General features: G+C 48.5%; 1 protein-coding gene across 2 annotated transcripts; it reads left to right on the forward strand.

Annotated features, from left to right (window-relative positions):
- The first annotated feature begins 1,339 nt into the window (after positions 1 to 1,339).
- WSB2 (WD repeat and SOCS box containing 2) lies at positions 1,340 to 23,172 on the forward strand. Of its 2 annotated transcripts, XM_079763298.1 has the most exons (9): positions 1,340 to 1,475; positions 7,556 to 7,724; positions 15,422 to 15,666; positions 15,832 to 15,963; positions 19,144 to 19,244; positions 20,358 to 20,530; positions 21,260 to 21,370; positions 21,488 to 21,595; positions 22,206 to 23,172. In XM_079763298.1, the coding sequence occupies exons 1-9, from the start codon at positions 1,463 to 1,465 to the stop codon at positions 22,366 to 22,368; spliced, it is 1,215 nt and encodes a 404-aa protein (XP_079619424.1). In that variant the 5' UTR covers positions 1,340 to 1,462; the 3' UTR covers positions 22,369 to 23,172. The 2 variants fall into 2 exon arrangements, with proteins under 2 accessions (XP_079619424.1, XP_079619423.1); XM_079763297.1 differs by lacking the exon at positions 1,340 to 1,475 and having other exon boundaries at positions 7,522 to 7,724.
- The last annotated feature ends 51 nt before the right edge of the window (positions 23,173 to 23,223 follow it).

Here is a 23,223-nt window from a genome sequence, read left to right on the forward strand (position 1 = left end):
TTTTAAATGGACTTCCTCTCTAACCAAACCCACGTTTCCTACCTTAACCCGTCTCCCTCGGTGTGTCTATTTCCCACCCGGGCCTCCCTGTTGGTGTGTGTCTTCTGAGCCCCCATTGACCTCTGGGGGCGCATACCCACCCAGTCCCTGATGGGGGCGCATACACACCCAGTCCCCGATGGGGGCGCACACACACCCAGTCCCTGATGGGGGCGCATACACACCCAGTCCCCAGGGCCTCTTTCCCGTCCCCTTTCGCCCCCGAGGGTCCCCCACGTTCCCGCAGCGTCTCTGTTGCTGGCCCCGCATTTCCCTGCCCCCTGCCCCTCCGCACCGCCCACCCTAACCTTGGTCCTTCCATGGGCCACGGGGCTCTTTTCCTGGTTCCCATTTTATAAACATTTTATTTACTTTTAAATCTTCATTGAAAGTATTACATAGGTCCCCCCATTAACCTCTTCCAGCCCGCCCCCCCTCACCGCGCAGGGCCCGTGTCCCCGGGCTGTGCACACACGTTCCTTGGTTGGTCTGGTTCCCAGGTTTAACAACAGCCCGCTCACCCCTTCTCCGACCCCGAGCCCCCAGCCGCGCAGTGACCGCCCCCTCGCTCCCCGGCCGCTGCGGGCTCCTCGATTCTCCAGCCTCAGCGGCAGCCCCGTCCCCCGCGGGGACCCCCCCGCCCCCTCCCCGTCCCTCCTCAGGCCGCGCTTTTGTCTCCCCAACCCCTGGTCCCCGTGGCCTCGGATCCTTTTTTTATTCGTTTCCTTCCTACTCGCCCCCCGTCCCCCGGGATTCCCCAGCCCCAGCTCCCCTAGTTTTCTCCTCAGTATCCCCTCCCTCGGCCCTGCTCCCTGCCGCACCCCACTTTTCTACCCAGATCTTCTTACCCATCGCCCCCCCACCCCCGTATTATTGCCCAGCCCTCGCGCTCGGTCTCCCCCACCCGGTTCCCCTCGACTCCGTCCCTTACCTCCTCGGGCTTTACCCTCCCCCCATCTTCCGCTCCCCCCTCATTTTCACCGGTTGGCGCCCACCTGAGCCCCCTCCCGTCTTCCCTCAGCCCCACTCCCCGCCCCCCGATTCCCTCGCTCTCCCCGCCCCTCACCCCCATTCCTGCAGCGCCACTTCCCTCCGTTTTCCCGCAGCCCTGATCCTACCCGCCCCCCCGCGTTCCCCTCAGCGCCCCCATTTGTCCCGCCCGCGCCCCGCCCCCTGCAGGCCCCGCCCCCGACAGGCCCCGCCCCGTCCAGGCCCCGCCCCCGGCCCGGCCCCGCCCGTCCGCGCCGCCACGTGACGGGAAGCAGCTGATGGCCGCTCCGGGCGGCGGCGGGCTCGGCGGGGCCGGGGCGGGAGCGGGGGCCGGAGGAGCGGGGGCGGGGGCCGGGGCGGGGGCGGGGGCGGCGGAATGAGGGCCGGCGGCCCGGGGGGCTGAGGCGCCGCCTGCCGCGGCCGCGCGTCCTCCATGGAGGCCGGAGGTGAGTGGGGCCCCGGGGCCCGGCCGGGCTCGGGGCGGGTGCGGGCTCGGCCGCGGAGGGGACGCGGGGGCGCCGCCGGGGCCGTGCGCGGGCAGCGGGGGCGCGGGGCGCGGGGGGCGCGCGGAGCCCAGCTTTGTTTCACTTTCGCTGTCAGCGCCGCCACCGCGTCCCCCGCCGCCGGCTGGACCGGGAGGACGGGCCTCGCGCGGCGGGGACCCCCACCCGCATAGTAGGGTCCCGGGTGGGACGCGGGGTGCGCCAAGCCCTCACGGGTGGTACCCGAGGGGGTGGCTGCCGGGTGCCGGGTGCCGCGCGCGCAGGTCTGGGGGGAGTCGCGCTGCTCCTTACCAACTGTGCGGTCGGGGCCCCCCTGGCCCCCCAAGTGTCAGTTTTACATTCACAAAATGGATAGAAAAATACCTGCCTCCGGGGGCGGTTGGGAGCTTCCCAAACTTGCCTACTCGTAAAAATGGGGTCTGGGATCCTTATTTAAAAAAAACAAAAGTAAATGTAAATACATAAAAAATGTGTAACACACATAAAACATACGTGTAACATGTAATGTTTCTATTCCGAGCCTTTCCCAGTGAAGAGGGATTCGTAGGGCTGGGTGGGGCCGGGGTGCGGGTCCCCGGTGCGTGTGTGGCGGGTTGAGTTTAGGGGGCGCGATGGGTGAGGTCCTTGCCGGCAGCTGTCACCGGAGGCCAGCGTGGACTCGGGGGGTAGGCTGCACCCGAGCCGCCCCACGAACTTGTCACCTCCGGGGGAAGGGTGTCCTTGTGCAAAGGCCAAACCCCCAGACGTGCCCCTGTTCTCCCTCCCAACCACCTTGCCCCGAAAACCCACCCGTGTGAAAACTGGGTGTGTGCTGGGGGTTTATTGTGGGAGTCCCAACTCTCTCGTGTACCCCCATACTTCCAGGCAGCTCCCAGAGCAACCATTCTAAGGGGTCAAGGCCGAGGGCTCAGCCTGTGTTCCAGAACCTCATTGTGTTCTCCTCCCAGCGAAGTTCGCTTCCTCCTGCCCTGGCGGATTCTGAGTGTTGACGCCCGTTTCCCTGGCTTGTGGGATGGGGCAGGGGCTGTGGGTGGGGAGGCTGAAACCCCAGGGTATTCCCTGGGGTGGTGTAACTTTTTAATTTGGGAAATGACATTTCTTTGTTTGCTGGAGTCAGGCATTCAGTGGAAGGTGTAGAGGCAACTCTCGCTGCCTTCCCATCCAGATAAGGGCTTTCTTTCAGAGCCTGTTGCCCACAGGACTCCCTTTATAAATGGCCCTCACTGTTCGCCTGAATCTTACCGAATCTTTTTATAGCTTCCGCTGTCATTTCCATTGACCCCTTAATAGTTAAATCTGAAAGTGATCTGTAGCTGGCCTCTCTTTTTAGCAAGAATCTGTTTCCAGTTCTGGGTTTTTCCTAACGATTGACCACTGAGTTTTGGGGTGTGGGCAGAGCTGTTGAGAGCTGCCAAGCTACTGTTAAAAAAAAAAAAAAAAAAAAAAAAGCCTGAGAGTTTTACATTCTTTTAAACTGAATAAAGCCTATTGTAATGGGGTTACAATGGACAAGAGCGGGCATCTTCAGAGCAGAGGTTGGAGTTCATTTATTCATTCAACAAATATTTGTGGAGTACCTGCTATGTGCTAGCACTGGCCAATAGAATGAAACGTGAGCCGCATATATAATTTAAAATGTTCCAGTAGCTGCATAAAAAAGTGAAACAGGTGAAATTAATTTTAAAACTCTATCTTTGTCAGTCCAACATATCTAAAACGTCATTTCACTATGTAATCATGATTACTAATATATTTTAGGTTTTTGTTTTTGGTATTAAGTCTTCAAGATAAGATGTGTATTATATACATAATCTTGGTTTGGACTTGCCACCTGTTAATTGGTCCATAGCCACATGTGAAGTTTGGGCTGGGGTGGGGAAGAGATGGACAATAAAGACATAAAGATGACAAGTGCAATCAAGAAAAGATAGATGAGCGATAGTTATAAAGAAAATTTAATGGAGTGAGAGGAAAGTGACTGGGTCACTTTGTTTATTTTTTTTTAAATATATTTTTATTGATTTTGGAGAGGAAGGGACAGAGGGAGAGATTGAGAGAGAGAGAGAACCATCAGTGATGAGAGAGAATCATTGATCGGCTGCTTCCTGCGAACCCCACACTGGGGATCGAGCCTGAATCTCGGGCGTGTGCCCTGACCAGGAATTGAACCAAGATTTCCTGGTCCATAGGTCGACACTCAACCACTGAGCCACACCAGCCAGCCTAACTGGGCCACTTTATTTATTATTATTTTAAAATATATTTTTATTGATTTCAGAGAGAAAGGCAGAGGGAGAGAGAGAGAGAGAAACATCCATGATGAGAGAGAATCACAGACCAGCTGCCTCCTGCATGCCCCACACTGGGTTGGAGCCTGCATGTGCCCTGACCGGGAATCGAACCGGGACCTCCTGGTTCATGGGTTGATGCTCAACCACTGAGCCACACCTGCCGGGCCTAACTGGGTCACTTTAGATTGTGAGGCCAGAAAGGCTTCTGAGAAGGCGACATCAGCACCCAGCCCTGAGGGTGAGGTGGAACAGCCAGGCAGAGATCTGGGGCCCGCCAGCCAGCGTTTCCCAGGCCGATGGAACATCTGATGTAATGATCCTGAGGCACGGCAAATCGCCTTGCTTTCTGCTGTCTGGAGCCATAGCTTCCATCTCCGTGTTAAGGCAGTCTCCTTTCACAGACAAGGCCCATCATAAATACCTTTCCGTTCAGCCTGTGTCCACACACATCCCAGTGTTTGATTAGAAAACCCTGATCTTTTTCACCAAGAAGGGCCGTGGCAGGTGCAATCCCAGATGAAGCTGGAACCCCTTGGCTGGGGTTTGTAAGCCCTGCACTAATTACGGCTTTCTTTTCCAGCAGCCAATGGTAGTTGGGGCCCAGACTCCCCCTTCAGAATTCCCTTCGTTCTAGAATTGAAGAAGAGAGGAGTCACTGGGTTCTTTTAGCTCCTGGATTCCTGAGCCTAAAATAGCAAGAATTAAATCCTCAAATCACAGAAATAGAGTGTGAAATCTGGGGATGGCTCATGTTTAAGAAGCATTTCATGTGAAATGTTTGGCACAGGCATCATAATAGTTTAGGGGGCATCATTTTATTTATATTTAAGGAGGTATATCATGTATATTTATTCAACAAATATTTACTGCCTGCCTGTTCTCTGCCAGGAACTCTGCCAGGAACTGGGGATACACATACAAGGTCCCTGTTCCTGTGGAGTTGATGTCCTAGTTGGGGAAGATAGTTAATAATCAAATTAGTGATTGTGCTGTAAAGAAGTGAGAAGCCCAGTGGATAGAGCATTGGCCTGTGGACAAGGGTCCCAGGTTCGATTCCGGTCAAGGGCACATGCCCGGGTTGCAGGCTTGAGCCAATCAATGATTCTCTCTCATCAATCTCTCATCAATGTTCTAGCTCTCTTTCCCTCTCCCTTCCTCTCTGAAATAAATAATAATAATAATAATAATAATAATAATAATAATAATAATAGAATTCTAAAAAAAGAAAGAAAAGTGAGAGGTTGTGAAGGAGATTGTTTTGCGGGGTCAGAGAAGGGCCGTGTAAGGAGCTACCATTTAAGCTGAGACCTGAATGAAGAGAAGGCACCAGCCACTGAGGCATTCCTGGGGATGAGAATAGCTGATGCAAAGGCCCCGGGGTTGGAACTAGTGGAGCACCGTGAAGGTGTGAGAGAAGGCTAGTTGGTATGCTAGAGCCAGGAGCAAGAAGAGAGCTATATATCTCCCAGGTGGGAGACAAGGCAGGGCCAGTTTCTGCAGGACTCTTGAGGGCAGGGTGAGGAGTTTGTATTTTATTCTAAGAGTGATTGAAGCGGATTACTTTGGAAGGTGAGAATGGATGATAGGGGCCAGAGCGGGAGCTAGGAGAGCAGTTGGAAGGCTGCTTAGTGAGAGATGATGTTGCATAGATTAGAATAGTAGCCATGGAGATGAAGGGAAGTTAGGTTTGCCAAGTCTCTTGGAAACAGAGTTGACAGAACTTGCGAATGGATTTGGATTGGGAGGGGAAGAAAAGAGAAAAATCAAGGATGACCGCTTTTCACATTATGTGGAGCCTCTGGTATCCCAGAGGATGGCTAGTGTGCGTGTGGGGGAGGTGAATCCTGTGTAAATGTAGTCCGGACGGAATAGTGAACTTTGTCATTGTCCATGTCACTTAGCATTGTGTACATACGGGCTCTCAGCCTCGGCACTACTGACATTTTGGGCCAGAAAATTCTTCATGGGGGGGCTGACCTCTGCATTGTAGGATGCTTAGCAGCACCCATGGCCTCCACCCATTACATAGCAGTAGCACCACCCCCAGTTATGGCAACAGAAGTGTCTCCAGACATTGCCACGTGTCCCCGGGGGGCAAAGTTACCCCTCGTTGAGAACCACTGGGCTACGTGTAGAAGGCATTAACAGATTAGGGCTGTGTCACCATAAGGAAATATCTGGAAGGAGCTGTTGTAGGATTGCTGCATAACATTAAGAGATCTGTTTCGGATTTAAAATATACAGTAAAATATTCTTGTCATGTAAACACTCACATCCAGAGGAATATGCTTCTACAGAAAAATAATGATATAAATGAAAGGATCACGTGTACGTGATTTCTAGGAGGAATTTCTAGGAGGAATTACCGGGGCCTGTACAAACACCAGTTTAGACTTAATATTTTAAAACCTAGATTTACATATAGAACCTCAGGGAATATAAAGGAAACTTCCTTAAATAGCAAAGCCACCAAAGCTTTGATATGATTATATGCATATATGCACTTATATATGCACCCTTACCACCTGTTTCATTGGATCCAAGATATGGATCATATTGGCCTATGTATCACTGAGAAAAAAGATACTGCCTGTGTAACCAGACTTGTAAGACATACCCTGATTTCATGGAGGTCACAATGTGAGAAGACATAAAGATGTATCCTAGAATATATGAACTATGGGTGCTTAAATTAGTTTCTATCTGGTAACAGCTATAAAAGGGTCAAAGTCTCGGAACTGTTAAAGTGGAACATACACATCAGGAAGTGACCTCATGCAGGAGGGAAGCCAGTTATTATATTAGCATGTCTCACCATTACACATCATTGTGGTCAGAAAGTCAGTTCCGAGGGCCTTTAACTTACGAGCCTCCCCAGCCACGGACAGCCTTCCAGTGGAGTAGGAGAGGTAACCAGGGACTGCCCTGCCCGGCGACGAAGACGCACCTTTCCAGCACCTAACTCCTCACAAGGTGCTGTACCAGGCCCGGCAGACACAAAGATGAACTCGTCTTGCTGTTTTCGAACAAAGATGCTTACATTCTGCGGGGGAGGGGGAGGGGAATTGGCTACTACAGGAGAGAAGAAATAAGCAGAGGGCACTTATTTCTGCTCTGATCGTGTGAGATCGGGGTATGCTTCCCAGGTGCTAATCTAGGTGGGATTCTCAAAAGCAGAAAAGGAGTCCAGCTGTGAATGAGCATGAGCTCCTCCGGGCATGACTCTGGTCTAAGCAAGAGGAAGCAGGGCAAGTGCTGAACATTGTATTTTAGTCTTGCTGATGGAGCGGGGTGGGGGAGCGGGGAGGGGTGGGAGTGAGTTTCAGATAACCCTTTTCTCCCAGGAGCCGGTTCTTTTGAGGAGAATTTAAATACATTTGAAAGCCTCCTAATCTGCACCATCTAGCACAGCCTTGCCTGGTCTAGTCCTGATCTGGCCCTCTCCTTTCTTCCTCTTTAGGCATTCATAGGAAAAGGAGGCCTTGGTCACTGGGTTTACCCTTCCAAAGGTTACTGAGTCATGGTTAACCAACAGAGGGCAGTGCCCGAACTGAGTAACCGCCGTGGAATGTGGCCTTTGGCTACTGTTACTGCCCCAGGTCACTTAAGGGACAGTTCCCTCCCAGAACCCTACCCCGTGCCATGGTGAGACAGTGGCTCTCAGCGTCTGAGTCAGGGAGGTGAGGAGGGAAGTGAGAGTGCTTGTTTGAAGCATGCTGTCTCCTGTCCCAGAGGAACCGCTGCTGCTGGCCGAACTCAAGCCCGGGCGCCCCCACCAGTTCGATTGGAAGTCGAGCTGTGAAACCTGGAGTGTCGCCTTCTCCCCAGATGGCTCCTGGTTTGCTTGGTCTCAAGGACACTGCATCGTCAAGCTGATCCCCTGGCCGCTGGAGGAGCAGTTGTAAGTACTCTGGCAGCCCAAGTGCCGAGGAACGTGAGCGCTTATTCAAACTACTACCTACTCGTGGGTCTTCCTGCCCAAGAACAGGAGAGGGAACACGGCGGGCCAGCTCAGGAATCCCTCATCGGAGACTCCGGAGCCCCACATGCAGGACGTGGGGAAACTAATTCCATCGAGATTATGGTAGCCCCAAGTTTTTTAAAACAGATTTATTGAGATATAATTTACCCACCATACAATTTGCCCATTTAGAGTGTATCTAGCACCATGATTAATCTTAGAACATTTTCATTACTCATAAAAGAAACCCCACATCCCTAAGCTGGCACCCTCCAAACCCCTCTACTCACCAGCCCTGAGTAGCCACTAATCTACTTCCTGTCATTATAGGCTTGCCTATTCTGAACATTTCATATCAATCAGATAATATGTAGACGTTTTTGACTGGCTTCGTTCACAACATAATGTTTTCAGTTATTTATGATGATGCATGTATCAGTACTTTATTTCCTGTCATTGTCAAATAATATTCCATTGTATGGAGATAACCACATGTTTATACATTTATCAGTTGGTGGACATTTGGGTTGTTTTCACCTTTGACTGTTATAAAGAATGCTGCTGTGAACATTGCTGTACAAGTCTTCGTGTGGACGTATTGTTACCAGAAAGGGGACCTGGCCCTTGGCGGTTCTTGGCGCAGGAAAAATTTCACAACACGAGCCCGGGTGACTGCGGGAACATTTTTTAAAGCTGGGGGCGTGAAACAAGAAAGGATTCAGCACTGAAGACACAACGGGAGCCTAGGGGGGCTGCCTCGGCGCCCTGGGAAGTCAGCGGGGGGCGCCTTGGGAACAGGTTTAGGGGACTAGCCTCTGACCACGGAGCTGCCACTGCCCGTTGCTCCTCAGGTGCAAGTCTTGTGGGTCCTTTGGGGTGGAGGAGATGCATGCTCGTGGGGGGAAGAAGAGGAAGGGAATGGCAGGGGCCGCTCCCTACACCAGCGGTCGCCAACTTTTCGGACCTCACGGACCACCGGCTGGCGACCACGGCCCTAGACCAAGAGCGCGCCCTGGGTCCTTGGTCTTGAGACTTTCGGGCGGGTCTCTACAGAATATTCATCAGTCTTCTAGGTGTGCCCATCCAGGTTCCTGGTCTTGACTGACTGGTCCGTGTTAGGGCTGGGGGTTGTCAGTCATCGTGGCTGGTCCTGGTGGCGCCCACCTGGTTTTGCTGCTTTTCTTGGTCTGGAGCTGAAATGCAGCTGAGGCCTAGATGTTATTTCTAGGAAGGTGACCTTCTGTATCTACTGTAAATTGCTTTGCTAGTTTGTTCAGCTAACTGCCTCAGTTTCCCTATTCCATTTGTCCTGGCTTACTGGCCTGTCTCAATACGATTTTATATGCTTTCTGTGTTTAACTGTTTGAGGAACTATCAGGCTTTTTCAAAGTGGCTATACCATTTTACAATCCCACCAGCAGTGTGTGAGTTTAAAAAATTTTTCACACCCTCCCAACACTTGTTATTGCCAGTCTTTTTGATTATAGCATAGCCATCCTGTTGGTATGAAATGGCATCTTATTGTGGTTCTGATTTGCATTTCCTTGATGGGTACTGATGTTGAGCACCTTTTCATGTGCTTATTGGCCCTTTGTGTATCTGCTTTGGAGAATTTTCTCTTCAGATCCTCTGCCCATTTTAAAATAGGGTATTATCTTTTCATTATCTACCACGTTTAGTTTCTGATATTCTTCTTTCTTTGGGCTGGACAGGTCCCAGTGTCTGAAAGCTGTGAGCCCCAGTCAGTTGGCCCAGCATTTGCATTTTTTCATTTGTTCCTGGGTAACTGTCTGCATTTATGTATTCAGCCAACATTTGTTGCAAATCTTCTTTGCCTAAAACTGAGCTGGGGGGAAGAATCCTAAGTAAATCAAACACAGCCTGTGCCCTTGAGGGTTTCATTTGTTTTGCTTTAGGCATTTCTTATAAATTGTATATTAGATTTAAGTTTTTTAGAAGTTTAGTCTGAAATTTGTTGCCTTGATAATAGGTAAAGCTGATGAGAGTTTGCTGAGATGGGTATACTCTGTACACTGTTGGGGTCAAGGGGATAAATTTGTGCACTTTCTGGAAGGAAGTCTATTTGACAATAGGCATCAAAAACCTTAAAAATGTCCTTCTAGTGACATTTACTTCTATTTACATGCACTGATTTTCATCATGAAATTAATTATGCAGTAGTTAAAAATCAGAAATAGCTACAAATTGGGTGATGAGAGAATGGTTAAGGACATTGTGGCATCTATATATAAAAAATCCTAATATGTAAATAGACTGAACTGTGGAACAACCAAACAACCGGTCGGTATGACGTGCACTGACCACAAGGGGGCGCGCGCAGAACATGGTGGGCGTCGGCAGCAGGTGGCAGAGTGGGGAACGTGGTGGGTGTCAGCCGCGGTGGGATGGTGGAGCAAGTGAGCAGGGGCACCAGACCAAGGCAGGGCACCGATCGCTGTCATCGGGGCAAGCCTTTGGTGGTTACTGAAAATTCTTTGCTCCCGCGCACTGCGGTCCTGCCTGGCGCTTGCACCTGCTGCCAGCGCCAGAGCCGCTGCTCACACCCACTGCCGGCGCCCAATGCAGGTCCTGATCGCTCCGTGCCATCAGCGGGTGTGAGCGGCTACTGCCGGCCCCAATCGCCCCTCAGGGCTTCTCCACCTCCCTCTGCTCCTGAGGTGCTATGGAGGCAAGCAGCTGCCACTTGCACCCACTGACGGTGCCAGCCCCAATCGCTCCACACCGTCAGTGCATGGGAGCAGCGGCTGTGGTAGCAGGGTTGCAAGCAGACAGGGGACTGGGGGCCGCTGCAGGAGGGGCCAGGTGGGGGCACAGAGGATGGGCCGAGACCCGCCCCTGTGCCCACCACAGCCTCGTGGCCCACAGTTCTGTTCAAGGTGCACGAATTCGTGCACTGGGCCCCTAGTTTTTATATATTTTAGCAGCTGTCAAAGATTGTGTATATTTTTTTAAGTAAATCTTTATTGTTGAAAGTATTACATATTCCCTTTTTTCCCCCATTGCCCTCCCACCCGCCTCTCCCCCAAGCCTTTACCACCCTATTGTCTGTGGTTGTGGGTTATGCATATACGCATATGAGCTCATTGGTTTATCTCTTCTCCTCTCCACCCTCCAGTGCCTTCCCTCTGAGGTTTGAGTCTGTTTGATGTTTCTATGTCTCTGGGTCTATTTTGTTCATCAGTTTATGTTGTTCATTAGATTCCGCATATGAGTGACATCATGTGACACTTACTTACCTTTCTCCAACTGGCTTATTTCACTTAGTATAATGCTTTCTAGGTCCGTCCATGCTGTTGCAAATGGTAAGAATTCTTTCTTTTTTACAGCTGTGTAGTATTCCATTGTGTAGATGTACCACAGTTTTCTAATCCATTCATCTGCTGATGGGCACTTAGGCTGATTCCAAATCTTAGCTATGGTGAATTGTGCTGCTATGAACATAGGGGTGCATATATCCTTTCTGATTGGTGTTTCTAGTTTCTTGGGATATAGTCCTAGAAGTGGGATCACTGGGTCAAATGGGAGCTCCATTTTTAATTTTTTGAGGAAACTCCATACTGTTCTCCACAGTGGCTGCACCAGTCTGCATTCCCACCAGCAGTGCACGAGGGTTCCCTTTTCTCCCCATCCTTGCCAACCCTTGTCCTTTGTGGATTTGTTGATGATAGCCATTCTGACAGGTGTGAGATGGGACCGCATTGTCGTTTTGATTTGCATCCCTCAGATGATCAGTGACTTTGAGCATGTTTTCATATGTCTCTTGGCCTTCTGTATGTCCACTTTGGAGAAGTGTCTATTTAGGTCCTTAGTCCATTTTTTAATTGGGTTGTTTATCTTCCTTTTGTTAAGTTGTATGAGTTCCCTGTGGATTTTGGAGGTTAACCCAAATATGTTCTCCCATGGGGTGGGCACTCTTGTTATTTTGTTGATCGTTTCTTTTGTTGTGCAGAGGCTCTTTATTTTGATGTAGTCCCATTTGTTTATTTTCTCCTTAATTTCCATTGTCCTAGGAGATGTATCTGTAAACATATTGCTACAAGAGATGTCTGAGATTTTGCTGCTTATGGTTTCTTCTAGGATTTTTATGGTTTCACGTCTTACATTTAAGTCTTTTACCCAGTTTAAGTTTATTTTGGTGTATGGTGTAAGTCGGTGGTCTAATTTCATTTTTTTGCATGTATCTGTCCAATCTTCCCAACACCATTTATTGAAGAGACTATCTTGACTCCTTTTGTCAAATATTAATTGAGCATAATGACTTGGGTCAATTGCTGGGTTCTCTGTTGTGTTCCATTAGTCTATATACCTGTTCTTATGCCAGTACCAGGCTGTTTTGAGTTAGGTGGCTTTGTAGTATAACTTGAAATCTGGTATTGTGATTCCTCCAACTTTGTTTTTCTTTCTTAAGATTGCTGCAGCTATTCAGGGTCTTTTTTGATTCCATATAAATTTTTGGAATATTTGTTCTAACTCTGTGAAATATGCTGTTGGTATTTTAATAAGGATTGCATTGAATCTGTAGATTGTCTTGGGTAGACATTTTAATTATGTTGATTCTACGAATCCTTGAACATGGTATATTCTTCCACTTGCGTATATCTTCCTCTATCTCTTTTTTCAATGTCTTGTTGTTTTCCGTGTGTGGTTTGTTGTTGTTTTTTTGTTTGTTTGTTTTTTTAGTCGTGAATTTTGGTTCCTTCTATAGTCAGATTAATGATAATGTCAAGGTCATTCATTGTTGTTTTAAGATATATTTTTATTGATTTCAGAGAGAGGAAGGGAGAGGGAGAGAGAGATTGAAACATCAATGATGAGAAAGAATCATTGATTGGCTGCCTCCTGCATGCCCTTTACTGGGTATGGGAGCCTGCAACCTGGGCATATGCCCTTGACCAGAATCGAACCTGGGACCCTTCAGTCCACAGGCTAACGCTCTATCCACTGAGCCAAACTGGATAGGGCCATTCATTGTTTATTGATCTACTCACTTTAAGTACAGGGGACTAAACTTCACATCCAGAATTAAGTCTGATATAAATCTATAGTCTGAAAAAGTTTTTAAAAAGCATAAAATGGCCCTGGCCAGGTGGGCTCAGTTGGTTGGAGCATCATTCTGTACACCAAAAAGGTTGTGGGTTGATCCTGGTCAGGGCACATAACCTAGATTGCAGGTTCGGTCCCTGGTCGGGTGCAACCAATCCATGTTTCTCTCTTTCTCTCTCTATCTCTCAGTTCCTTTCTCTAAAATCATTAAAATATATGCTTTTTTCCCTAAAAGTCATTCTTGTACTTAAATATATACAGTACTGTAGGTAAATATAGTCTTCCCATATTAACTATTAATTGCCTCACTTCCAAATTTTTCCCACATTTCTCTGTTATTTTTATAATTCAAAATAATTTTTTTTAAGTCCTTTAAAAAGGGAGGAGTCTGGGGCATTTATGATCTTCTTAGGATTGTTACACCTTTTTAAAAAGTTATTTTTATTGATTTCAGAGAGGAAGGGAGGAGGGGGAGAGAGATATAGGAACATCAATGATGAGAGAGAATCATTGATAGGCTGCCTCTTGCACGCCCCCTACTGGGATCGAGCCCGAAACCCGGGCATGTGGTCTGAGGGGAATTGAACCTTGATCTGGTTCTTAGGTCAAGCTCAACCACTGAGGCACGCTGGGCGGACCCAGGATTGTTACACATTTTAAAATGTCATATGTGCTTTTGATATGGAGCAAGTAATTGATACTAACCAAATAGTTGTAATACTTTGAGAAATACAATTTTTAGAAACTTTAATTTCAGTGAAGTTAAGTTCTCCCAATGAATCTACCTTGTGCTTAGTTATCCCTTTTCAAGCTGCACCTCCCCACCTCCCATGTAACTCATCCCTTGATTCATTGACAAACTCAGAAGTCCAGGGGATCTGTTGAGCAGTAGGCTAGGATACCCAAGACTTATTTATGTTCTGGTTCCAGATCTGACTCTGATTTGGGGACCACAGGAAAGTCAACTCTACCCCTAAGGTGGAGATTTTAGTATCTTTCTAGAGAAATTAAATGTGTGATATTAAAATGATTTAACATATTAATGTGCCTTAATTTCTTTGGAATAAAGTAGCTATAAAAGTATCCCTTAATTCAAATACAGAAATTAGGATAACTTTGGAGGGTCACGTTGTCCTGTGAAGTTTTCCCGTGGTCTGCCTTTTACATGCCTTTTCCCCGATGGCAAACTCAGGCTCTTGTGCAGGGCCAGGTCGGTATGCGATGTGTGTGGGGCCATGTGTAGGTTGGGCCGGCCCAATCAAAAAGATATTCATTATCACACCCACATGTTTTGTCAGAATAACAACATCTCAGACTATATTGGGCCATTTAGACCAGGGGTCAGCAATTTTTTTCTGAAAAGGTCCAGATAGTAAGTATTTTTGGTTTTGTAGGCCATATGTCTGTCAGCGGCACTCAGCTATGCCGCTACAGCATCAAAGCACCCGTAGAAAACAGGTGAGCAGATGAGCGAGGTGGTATTCCATTAAAACTTTATTTATAAACAGGCTGCTGACCTAGGCCGAGCTTGCCCGCCTCTGACTTGGATGAATAGAGCTTTAGAGCCAGAGGAGGCTGTGTTGCTTCAGTTCCTCCTCACTTTATGGGCAGCTGGTTAAAGTTTTTAGTCTTTCAACCACACAACTGACACCATGTGATTTCCTTACTTTGGGGGACAAATGTAGAACATAAAAAGGTCCAGCTACATATGTGTGATCCAGGATTTCTCGTGGAACTCAGTTCTAGCGTTTCATCTCCATTCCCCCTAGTTTGATACACCCCAGAGTGTGGTCAGGGCCACACAGGAAAGTAGGACGTGCTTGCCCTGATCCAGTGCACCACAGGCAGGAACGGCCAGGCGTCTGGCTGAACCTCCGGCTGTCTGATTGCTCAGGCCTTTGAGATCCCGGCTCGAGGCGGAGCGGTGGAAGGCCCAGTTGTTAGGGACCGAGTGTTACAGGAGAATGTTAAAGGAAGAGGGTCAGGTTGCTCAGTGCGCCCCTGAGTAGTTCTGTGGGTTCTTTCTCTCTGTTGACTATCCTGCTGGCTGGAAGTTAATGATAGAGGCTTATTAATTGGCTGGAACATAGCGAGTGAAGGCAGAAATCAGTGTGTACCAAGCAAAGTGTGGGCAAGAAAGGGCATATTTCCCTGCTTCTTGGGAGTGTTCTGAGCTGGAGCAGGGAGCTTCCTCAGGCAGGAGAGCTGCAGATGGATGGTGAGGCCCTCAGTGCTGTCCTAGCGCCACACCCGCAGTGTGCCTTCTTTCCCGTGGGAAAAGCTGAGTGCGCTTTCCTTTCACACCAAAACCCCAGAGGACTGTCTCCCCCAGGCAGGTCCCCCAGGCAGGGGGGACTGTATCCCCCAGGCAGGTCCCCCAGGGCAGGGCTGTCCCAGAGGGGATGAGCCCAGGCCAGGGAAGCCTCTGTTACACGGATTCTAAAAAGGAAAGTCACACCAGAATTCACCGAGGCCCAGTTTGTTCCTGTGACCTTCACGTCTTAGATACCCAGGATGAAAAGTGGGTTGACCTGGTGAGTTGCATACTCATTAAGAACTCTCTGCTTCCCCAGCATCCCGAAAGGGTTTGAAGCCAAAAGCCGAAGCAGCAAAAATGATACGAAGGGGCGAGGCAGCCCGAAGGAGAAGACTCTGGACTGTGGGCAGATTGTCTGGGGCTTGGCCTTCAGCCCGTGGCCTTCTCCACCCAGCAGGAAGCTCTGGGCACGCCACCACCCCCCGGGGCCAGACGTCTCCTGCCTGATCCTCGCTACGGGACTCAACGACGGGCAGATCAAGATTTGGGAGGTGCAGACAGGTAGGTCGTTTCTGGCTGGCACAAGGTCGTGGAGGCTCGTGTGCATGTCCTCATCGGGGCGGGGGGGCTTGAAGGGCCCCAGCCCCCAGCTGGCTGAGGGTGCAGCTGTGAGGGCAGGCCAGGTGCCATCTCCCCCCTGACTGAGTGCTCCTGCTGCCCCGCTAGGGCTCCTGCTTTTGAATCTTTCCGGCCACCAGGATGTTGTGAGAGACCTGAGCTTCACCCCCAGTGGCAGTTTGATTTTGGTCTCTGCGTCTCGGGACAAGACTCTGCGCATCTGGGACCTGAATAAACATGGTATGGAGGTGATGGGACTCCCGGGGAACTCCTAAAATACTATATTTGCCCCTTTCCCTACTTTACCTGTGTCATTTTACCCAGATAGCGTTTCTCCATCTTTTTTTCTATTATTGTTTCTTTAGGACCTTTTCAGGCATTTTTTTGTTGATCACTCTCCCTTCATCCCTTGAAGATTTAAATTCTGCATATCTGTCTATTGATTGAATGCATATTTACACACTGTAAGGAAGAAAACTGAGATTTTTTTTTAAACCAGTAGAACCAGTTTTTGCCACTATTGATAGCACCTTTATTGAAAAGGTGATGGAGAATGCCTTTCTCACCATGGCATCACTGACATTTTGGGCTGCATAAGTCTTTGTTATGGGCTGTGCATCCTACCCTGTAGATGCCAGCAGCACCCTCTACAGTCGGGACAAACCAAAATGTGTCCAGACATTGCCCGTGTCCCCGTGGAGGGCACAGTCTCCCCAGTTGAGAACCGCTGATCTAGAGGAAGTCATCCTCCTCGGGCACTTCCTGTTAGAAATAAAGTTTCTTGTGAAGTAGAATCTAGGTCTAGAAGAATTCTCTCAGGCTCGCGGGGTCAGCTTTTATGCAGTTCTGCCTTGAACAGAATTAGAGAGAGGAGCAGCCCAGCAAAGAGTTCCACACGTCTCTGGTGTTGATCCTCAAACTGGAGTGACCGAGGGAAGAGGAATTGGTGAACAGGTCATTTCTCCCACCTGGGAGGGCACGCCGAGGCTGGAGGGAGGTGGAGAGAGGAAATGGTGATGCGGGCAGTTCATGGAGAGACACACTCATCCCTGATAATGCAAAGGCACCGCACTCCTGCCTGAGCCACGGCTGTTCCCCAAACCGTGAGAGGGGCCCTGTCTGCTTCCCTCTGAGAAACGAGCCCAATCATTTGTCCAAACAGCTGAGGAGGAGGTGCTTGTAGTTTCCTCACCTGAGGGCCCCTAGTCGCTAAGAGAACTCTGTACAGTTCCTTCCCGTTCCTGTGGGACTCGCAGTCATACAGTCCTAGCCAGGCCTGCTGACCGGGAGGGTTGTTCAAAGGCAGTGCCGTTTCTATTGTGTGTCCAGAGGCAGCTTGTCACCATTGAAGGAAGGTTCTTTTTTTTTTTTTTTTATAAATATATTTTATTGCTTTTTTACAGAGAGGAAGAGAGAGGAGGAAGAGAGAGGGATAGAGAGCTAGAAACATCGATGAGAGAGAAACATCGATCAGCTGCCTCTTGCACAACCCCTACTGGGGATGTGCCCGCAACCAAGGTACATGCCCTTGACTGGAATCGAACCCGGGACCTTTCAGTCCGCAGGCCGACGCTCTATCCACTGAGCCAAACCGGTTTCGGCTGAAGGAAGGTTCTTGAAGTGGCTTGAAAATCACTTGGTGGTTGGGAAGCTGCAGGTGACACAGAGTGGGCAGAATGTACTAGACCAATTATTAGGGCTTTTCAAAGAAGAAGGAAATAACGCAGTGTTCCCAGGTATTGGGCCCTGCCCTACATGATGTGCCTTAATTTATTCAACACTCACAATGACCTCAGGGCAGGTGTACTATTCTTGTTTGATAGCTGAGAAACCATGACTGACTTTTAAAAATTTATATTTATCCACACACACCCATACATTTATAAATGACCATATATCTTCTTTTTTTGTGTGTATGTGTTTTTTAAATTTCTTCATTGATTATGGTGTTACATATGTGTCCTTATTCCCCCATTACCCCCTTTCCCTTCCCCCCTCATGCCCTCACCCCCCTGTTGTCTGTGTCCATTGGTTAGGCTTATATGCATGCATACAAGTCCTTTGGTTGATCTCTCCTCCTTACCCCCACCCTCCCCTACCTTCCCTCTGAGGTTTAATGGTCTGATCGATGTTTCTCTGTTGACCATATATATCCTTAAAATATATACACACACACACATTTTTTTTCCTGCCCTGGCTGGGGTTTTCAGTGGTTAGAGCGTCGGCCCAAGTACTGGAGGGTCTTAGGTTTGATTCCTGGTCAAGGTCACATACTTGGGTTGTGGGTTTGCTTCCTGCCCCTGATTGGGGGTCGGGGCACGTGTGGGAGGCAACCAGTCCATATTACTCTCTCACATCAATGTTTCTCTCTTCCCCCCATCCTCTCTCCCTTCCACTCTCTCTGAAAAGCAATGGAAAAAATATCCTCAGGTGAGGATTAACAAAACAAAATTTTTTTTAAAGTTTTTTCTTTTTATTTTAGCTTGATTCCCGCCCATGCCAGCCTTGCCATCTTTGTAATTCTCCCTTCTATTGAATTCCTCCATAATCCCCCTGTAATCTTGTGTAACCCATGCTGAGAGGCTTCCATATTTCTTTCCATGTTTTGCTTACACTTGTATGATCCTATTCGGACAATCACACTCTTACATTTATGGGTTTTGGAGTTATGATGTTTCACAAGAATGGAATCATAGTCTTCATATTTTTTTCTGAATCTTGTTTTTTCATTAAAGATACTCCATGGGAAATCTAGATTCTTAATTTAATAGGAATTAACAGGGTGGATCTACCTGTGACACGCTTTATTCACTCATTTCCCTATGGATGGGCATTTTGTTTTCAAAAACTGAAACCTGGAGAGATGACGTGAGTGGTTCAGGATTGTGTGCTAAGTGCACCGTGGAGCCAGGATGCAAGCCCACGTTCACCTCACTCCAGAGCACGTGGCCCTAGTAACCACCATTGCTCATCCAGACACCTGGTGGGGGGAGGGGGGAGGAGTGGGAACCTTGTGACGAGGGGAAACCATTACAGAGAGAAGTGAAGATACACTCTCTCAGATTTGGAAGGATGCTTCCAAGTATAACTGAGGTGGTGGGGGGCCTGGAAAAGAATGTTCTTTGCTATCAGAGGGATCTGTTGAACCTGATCTGTCTACACCGTTTATCCTGATGATCCCGTGGAGTTTGGTGTAACAGTGGGGAGTGATTTCCTTTGGGTGTTAGAATATTATATGAATAGATTTCAGGTATTTAAATCACAGGTTTTGTCATATTTCTTTCTCTGCATTAAAAAGTGGGCGGTGGCACTCAGTTGATAGAGAGCTGGGGGCGGGGGGGGGGTGTGGCCCATCACGACGTTCCTCAGTCTTCCTGCTTCGTGGTTTGAGACCGCTCACTGTGTGCCTTTGTCTGCCAGGTAAGCAGATTCAGGTGTTGTCGGGCCATCTGCAGTGGGTGTACTGCTGCTCCATCTCCCCGGACTGCAGCATGCTTTGCTCTGCAGCTGGAGAAAAGTCGGTAAGTCTCACACATCGGGTGCCATTTCCTCTGTTGCGTTAGTTCAGCAAGACCTGGAGGTTTGTAGCCACCTTGTGTGTGAGAAGGTAAGTAAGGCAAATATCTCAAACCCTGCCTCCTGCATACCTCCCTTTCGATTTGCACTTCGACATGAGCCAAAAGAGGAAGTTAAGTTTACGTAAATCACTACCTTCATTGGAGGCCTGTTTGTTCTTTACAAATGGGAAAGGGGTGCTTTTTAAGTTTCTTTTCCCCTTAGAGAGTCTACGATTTTAAAAGTTGCAACCCATGTATGGGTCCAGATTTCCTTTGAACCATCTAGTTTATAGCGACCTAATTAGGATTTTCACTTCAGATTATAAAATGTACAGCTACTTATTGAACTTTGCCCTGTCATCCTGCCTGTTATTTTTAAAGAAGTATTAGAAACCCAAGAATACTTTGGGAACAGTTTTGCATGGAGCTGTTTGCTGTGGTTGACGTGGGAAAATTAAGAATTCAATTATTTGGTGTAGCCCAGGTGGTTAATCATTCATTTGAGGTTTGGAACTATGTGAAAGTGCGAGTTTTCTTAAAGGAAAGAAAATAGAGTCCTATTTATCATGACCCTCAGGAAGGTTTAAAGTGATGAGCTGTGTCCGAGGTGCAGTGGTGGGGGCCGATTTCCACGGTCCTGTGAGCACAGAGGGGTGTAAAATGGCACGGCACATGCAGGGGTTGGTAGGCCTGGAGTTCCCTCTGGCCCCGTTTTTGGTATTAAATGAAGGGACAAGCTAGCACGGGGCTGAGGTCTTCCTCCACACGTGCTGCACGTTTGCAAACCGCTCAGGAGCAGAACTCAGACGCTTCTACTGACCCGTTAGCCGGCAGGCTTCCTGAGGTTGGCCGCGTTTGCTCTTCCTTAAGGTTCACTCCTTGAGCATGTCCTCTGGCTAGGCACCTTGAGAAAGCGGAACTATTACTTTATTTAAGCCTATGTGATACATTTGGGAAGAGCCATAGAAAGGCGGGTGGAGAACGTGGCTTCCTCTGGCCATGAGGCCTGACGTGGGCACTGCTCACGTTCTGATACTATGTTTCCGCCCCTAACCAGGCCCCTGTCGCTTTCCACAGGTCTTCCTCTGGAGCATGCGGTCCTACACGTTAATCCGGAAGCTAGAGGGCCACCAAAGCAGTGTTGTCTCTTGTGACTTCTCCCCTGACTCTGCCTTGCTTGTCACGGCTTCTTACGACACCAACGTGATCATGTGGGACCCTTACACTGGCGAGAGGCTGAGGTCACTCCAGTAAGGACCCGAATCCCTGCTTACGGCTTCCTTGTGGGGTGGCTGATGAGAAACCTGTGTTGGATGAGACATGTCCCTGTTAGAGTCGGGGCATCCCGGGTAAAAGACACGGATTCAGTGCTTATTCTAAGGCTGGTGTACAGTAGTGCTTTCTTGTCAATTAAGTTCTGAAATTAGACCCAAGTGCCTTCAACTCTCCTGCTAAGTGAGACTATACTTTGGATTCAGCATTAAGAAACCTCAAAGTGACTCTTTTTTTCCATTTACTAATAACTGTAGTAACAAGTTCAGAACGATCCTTTTATCGAAACTGCTATTTCCATAATGAATTTTCATGTTCTCACAAATTTGGTCTATTTTTCTCCTTTATCTCTGTTGTTTTATGAAGCGAATAATAGGTAGGCCTATAATTACCATGTATCTTAGCCTAAAAAAGACTTTCAGTGTGTACCGTGGCATTCAAGTGAGGGCTGACCTACTTTGCATAAGGAAACTGGCACAGGGAGTGTTAGCAACCCTTCAGCCCCCTCTGCAAGCCACTTGGAGCCTTAGTAAATGCACTTCTCTCCAGTCTTCTTTTCTAGTCTGCAAGTCCCAAGGTTTTCCATATGGGGTACAAGATGCGTCCTGAGCCCTTTCATAGCCAGGTAGTTTGGCCTCCTGCTGGGGATGAAGGTGAAGGGTGAGGGGTGGCCATCACCCCTTACTGTCCTGTTTCTTTCTCCTCAGCCACACCCAGCTCGAACCCCCCATGGATGACAGTGATGTCCACATTAGCTCCCTGAGGTCTGTGTGCTTCTCTCCAGAAGGCTTGTACCTGGCCACTGTGGCGGATGACAGGTAACAGGGGCTCTCTTTATGTGGCCTCGGAGCAGGTGCTCGCACGTCATTGTAGGTTCCCCGAGGCGTCTGGCCCCGGTTTGCTAATGTGCAAACATGCTTTTCTTTCTCATCCAGACTCCTCAGGATCTGGGCCCTGGAACTGAAAACTCCAATTGCATTTGCTCCTATGACCAATGGTCTTTGCTGCACATTTTTTCCACATGGTGGAGTTATTGCCACAGGGTATGTATCTAACTGCTGACCAGATGGGCAGCAGTTTCTGCTGAGTATACCATGTAGCTTTTTAAGGAAAGAAAGCATTTAGAATTTTCCTGCCTGCGAAGAAGGCTTTAAGGAAATTTAAGATTACATAAAACTCTAATATCCTATTCTGCCAATATAGGTTATCATTTATTCTTAATATTTAATCTCAGTGAAATTAAAGAGTTACAATTCATGACAATGCATGGGCCAAGCCCGCAAGGACGCATACATTACGATGATGCAGAATTTACATGGAAACCCTTCCTGGCAGAGACCACCTTTCAGGAACCATCTGTAATTCAGGAGGTGGCGTCCGTCCTTCTGTTGAACTCACAGTATGACTGAGCAAGGGCTGTGCTGGCAGAGATAGCACTTGGGTGTCAGAGGTGTCTGGAGTCCTTATAATCCTCTTAGCAGCCTTAATTATTCAGCACCACAGCTTTTACATCCATTTCAGCAGCCAGGGTTCCATTTCACTCTCCGGAGGCTCCTGCTAGTGCAAGTCAGAGTAGAAACGTTAGTATCCGTCACAGTGGAAACAAGTATTTCCAAGGTCTGGCTGAATGCATTGGTTTCTGTTTTGTTTCAGGACAAGGGATGGTCACGTCCAGTTCTGGACAGCTCCTCGGGTCCTGTCATCACTGAAGCACTTATGCCGGAAAGCCCTCCGGAGTTTCCTCACCACCTACCAAGTGCTGGCACTGCCAATCCCCAAGAAAATGAAAGAGTTCCTCACATACAGGACTTTGTAAGCAACGCCACACGATCTCGCGTTTTCTCTGTGGCAGATACATCTCCCCGGCGAGGGAGTAGCTGGGATAATGGGCCAAACACCTGGTCTTGGATGGACAGTTTCTCCTTGGGATTGTGAACAGAATGTAGCAAAACCAGATTCCAGTGGATCTTCTCCCCATGACATGTGACCGTCAGTCAGAGAGGAGGGGACTCCACTTCCGTGGCCACAGAGCCTTATCTGAAATCTTCAGCCCACTGAGAAACAAGCCTTGAATTCTTTCTGGTAGTTTTGATTCAGAGTGCAGATAATGCCGTTTTGGTAAGAAGAGTTCTAGGCCTCGCGAGCCTCTAGTGGCCGAGGGGTTTCAACTCCCGGTGCTGGGAAGCGTGGCTCCTGCCTCGCCCAGGCTGCTTCAGGTGCAGCAGCAGCGGCCTTGTCTCAGCTTCTCCCCTCCTGTGCCAGAGTTGATGTTGGCAAGTCTCTCCTTCCTCTAGCTTCTCTCTGAGCAGCGGGACAAAGTTTTCATGGAGCAGGCTCTGGTATGAGGTATTAACTAAATTACAGGGGACTCAGAGGCTGTGCTCCTGACTAATACACTATAATTGGCTTTTTCTTTTTTTAAACAATGGTGTGCATGTGCAGATGACAAATTTATATGCCAGGTTACACAAGGATTTACTCCTAAATTGCATGACTGTTCCGATGGCTGAGCTGTTGGTTGTTTGCCTTTCATTAGCATATTTATTTGTATTTTCTCAACAGATGTTAAGGTACAACTGTGTTTTTCTTGATATCTAAAAACCATAGTACTGAAGTCGAACAGTTGTGAAGATGTCTCCTTAATTGTGTAAAGCATTGTCGTCATCACTTC

The sequence above is a fragment of the Cnephaeus nilssonii genome, assembly GCF_951640355.1.
Source record: "Cnephaeus nilssonii genome assembly, chromosome: 22".
In the NCBI taxonomy this organism is placed as follows: domain Eukaryota; kingdom Metazoa; phylum Chordata; class Mammalia; order Chiroptera; family Vespertilionidae; genus Cnephaeus; species Cnephaeus nilssonii.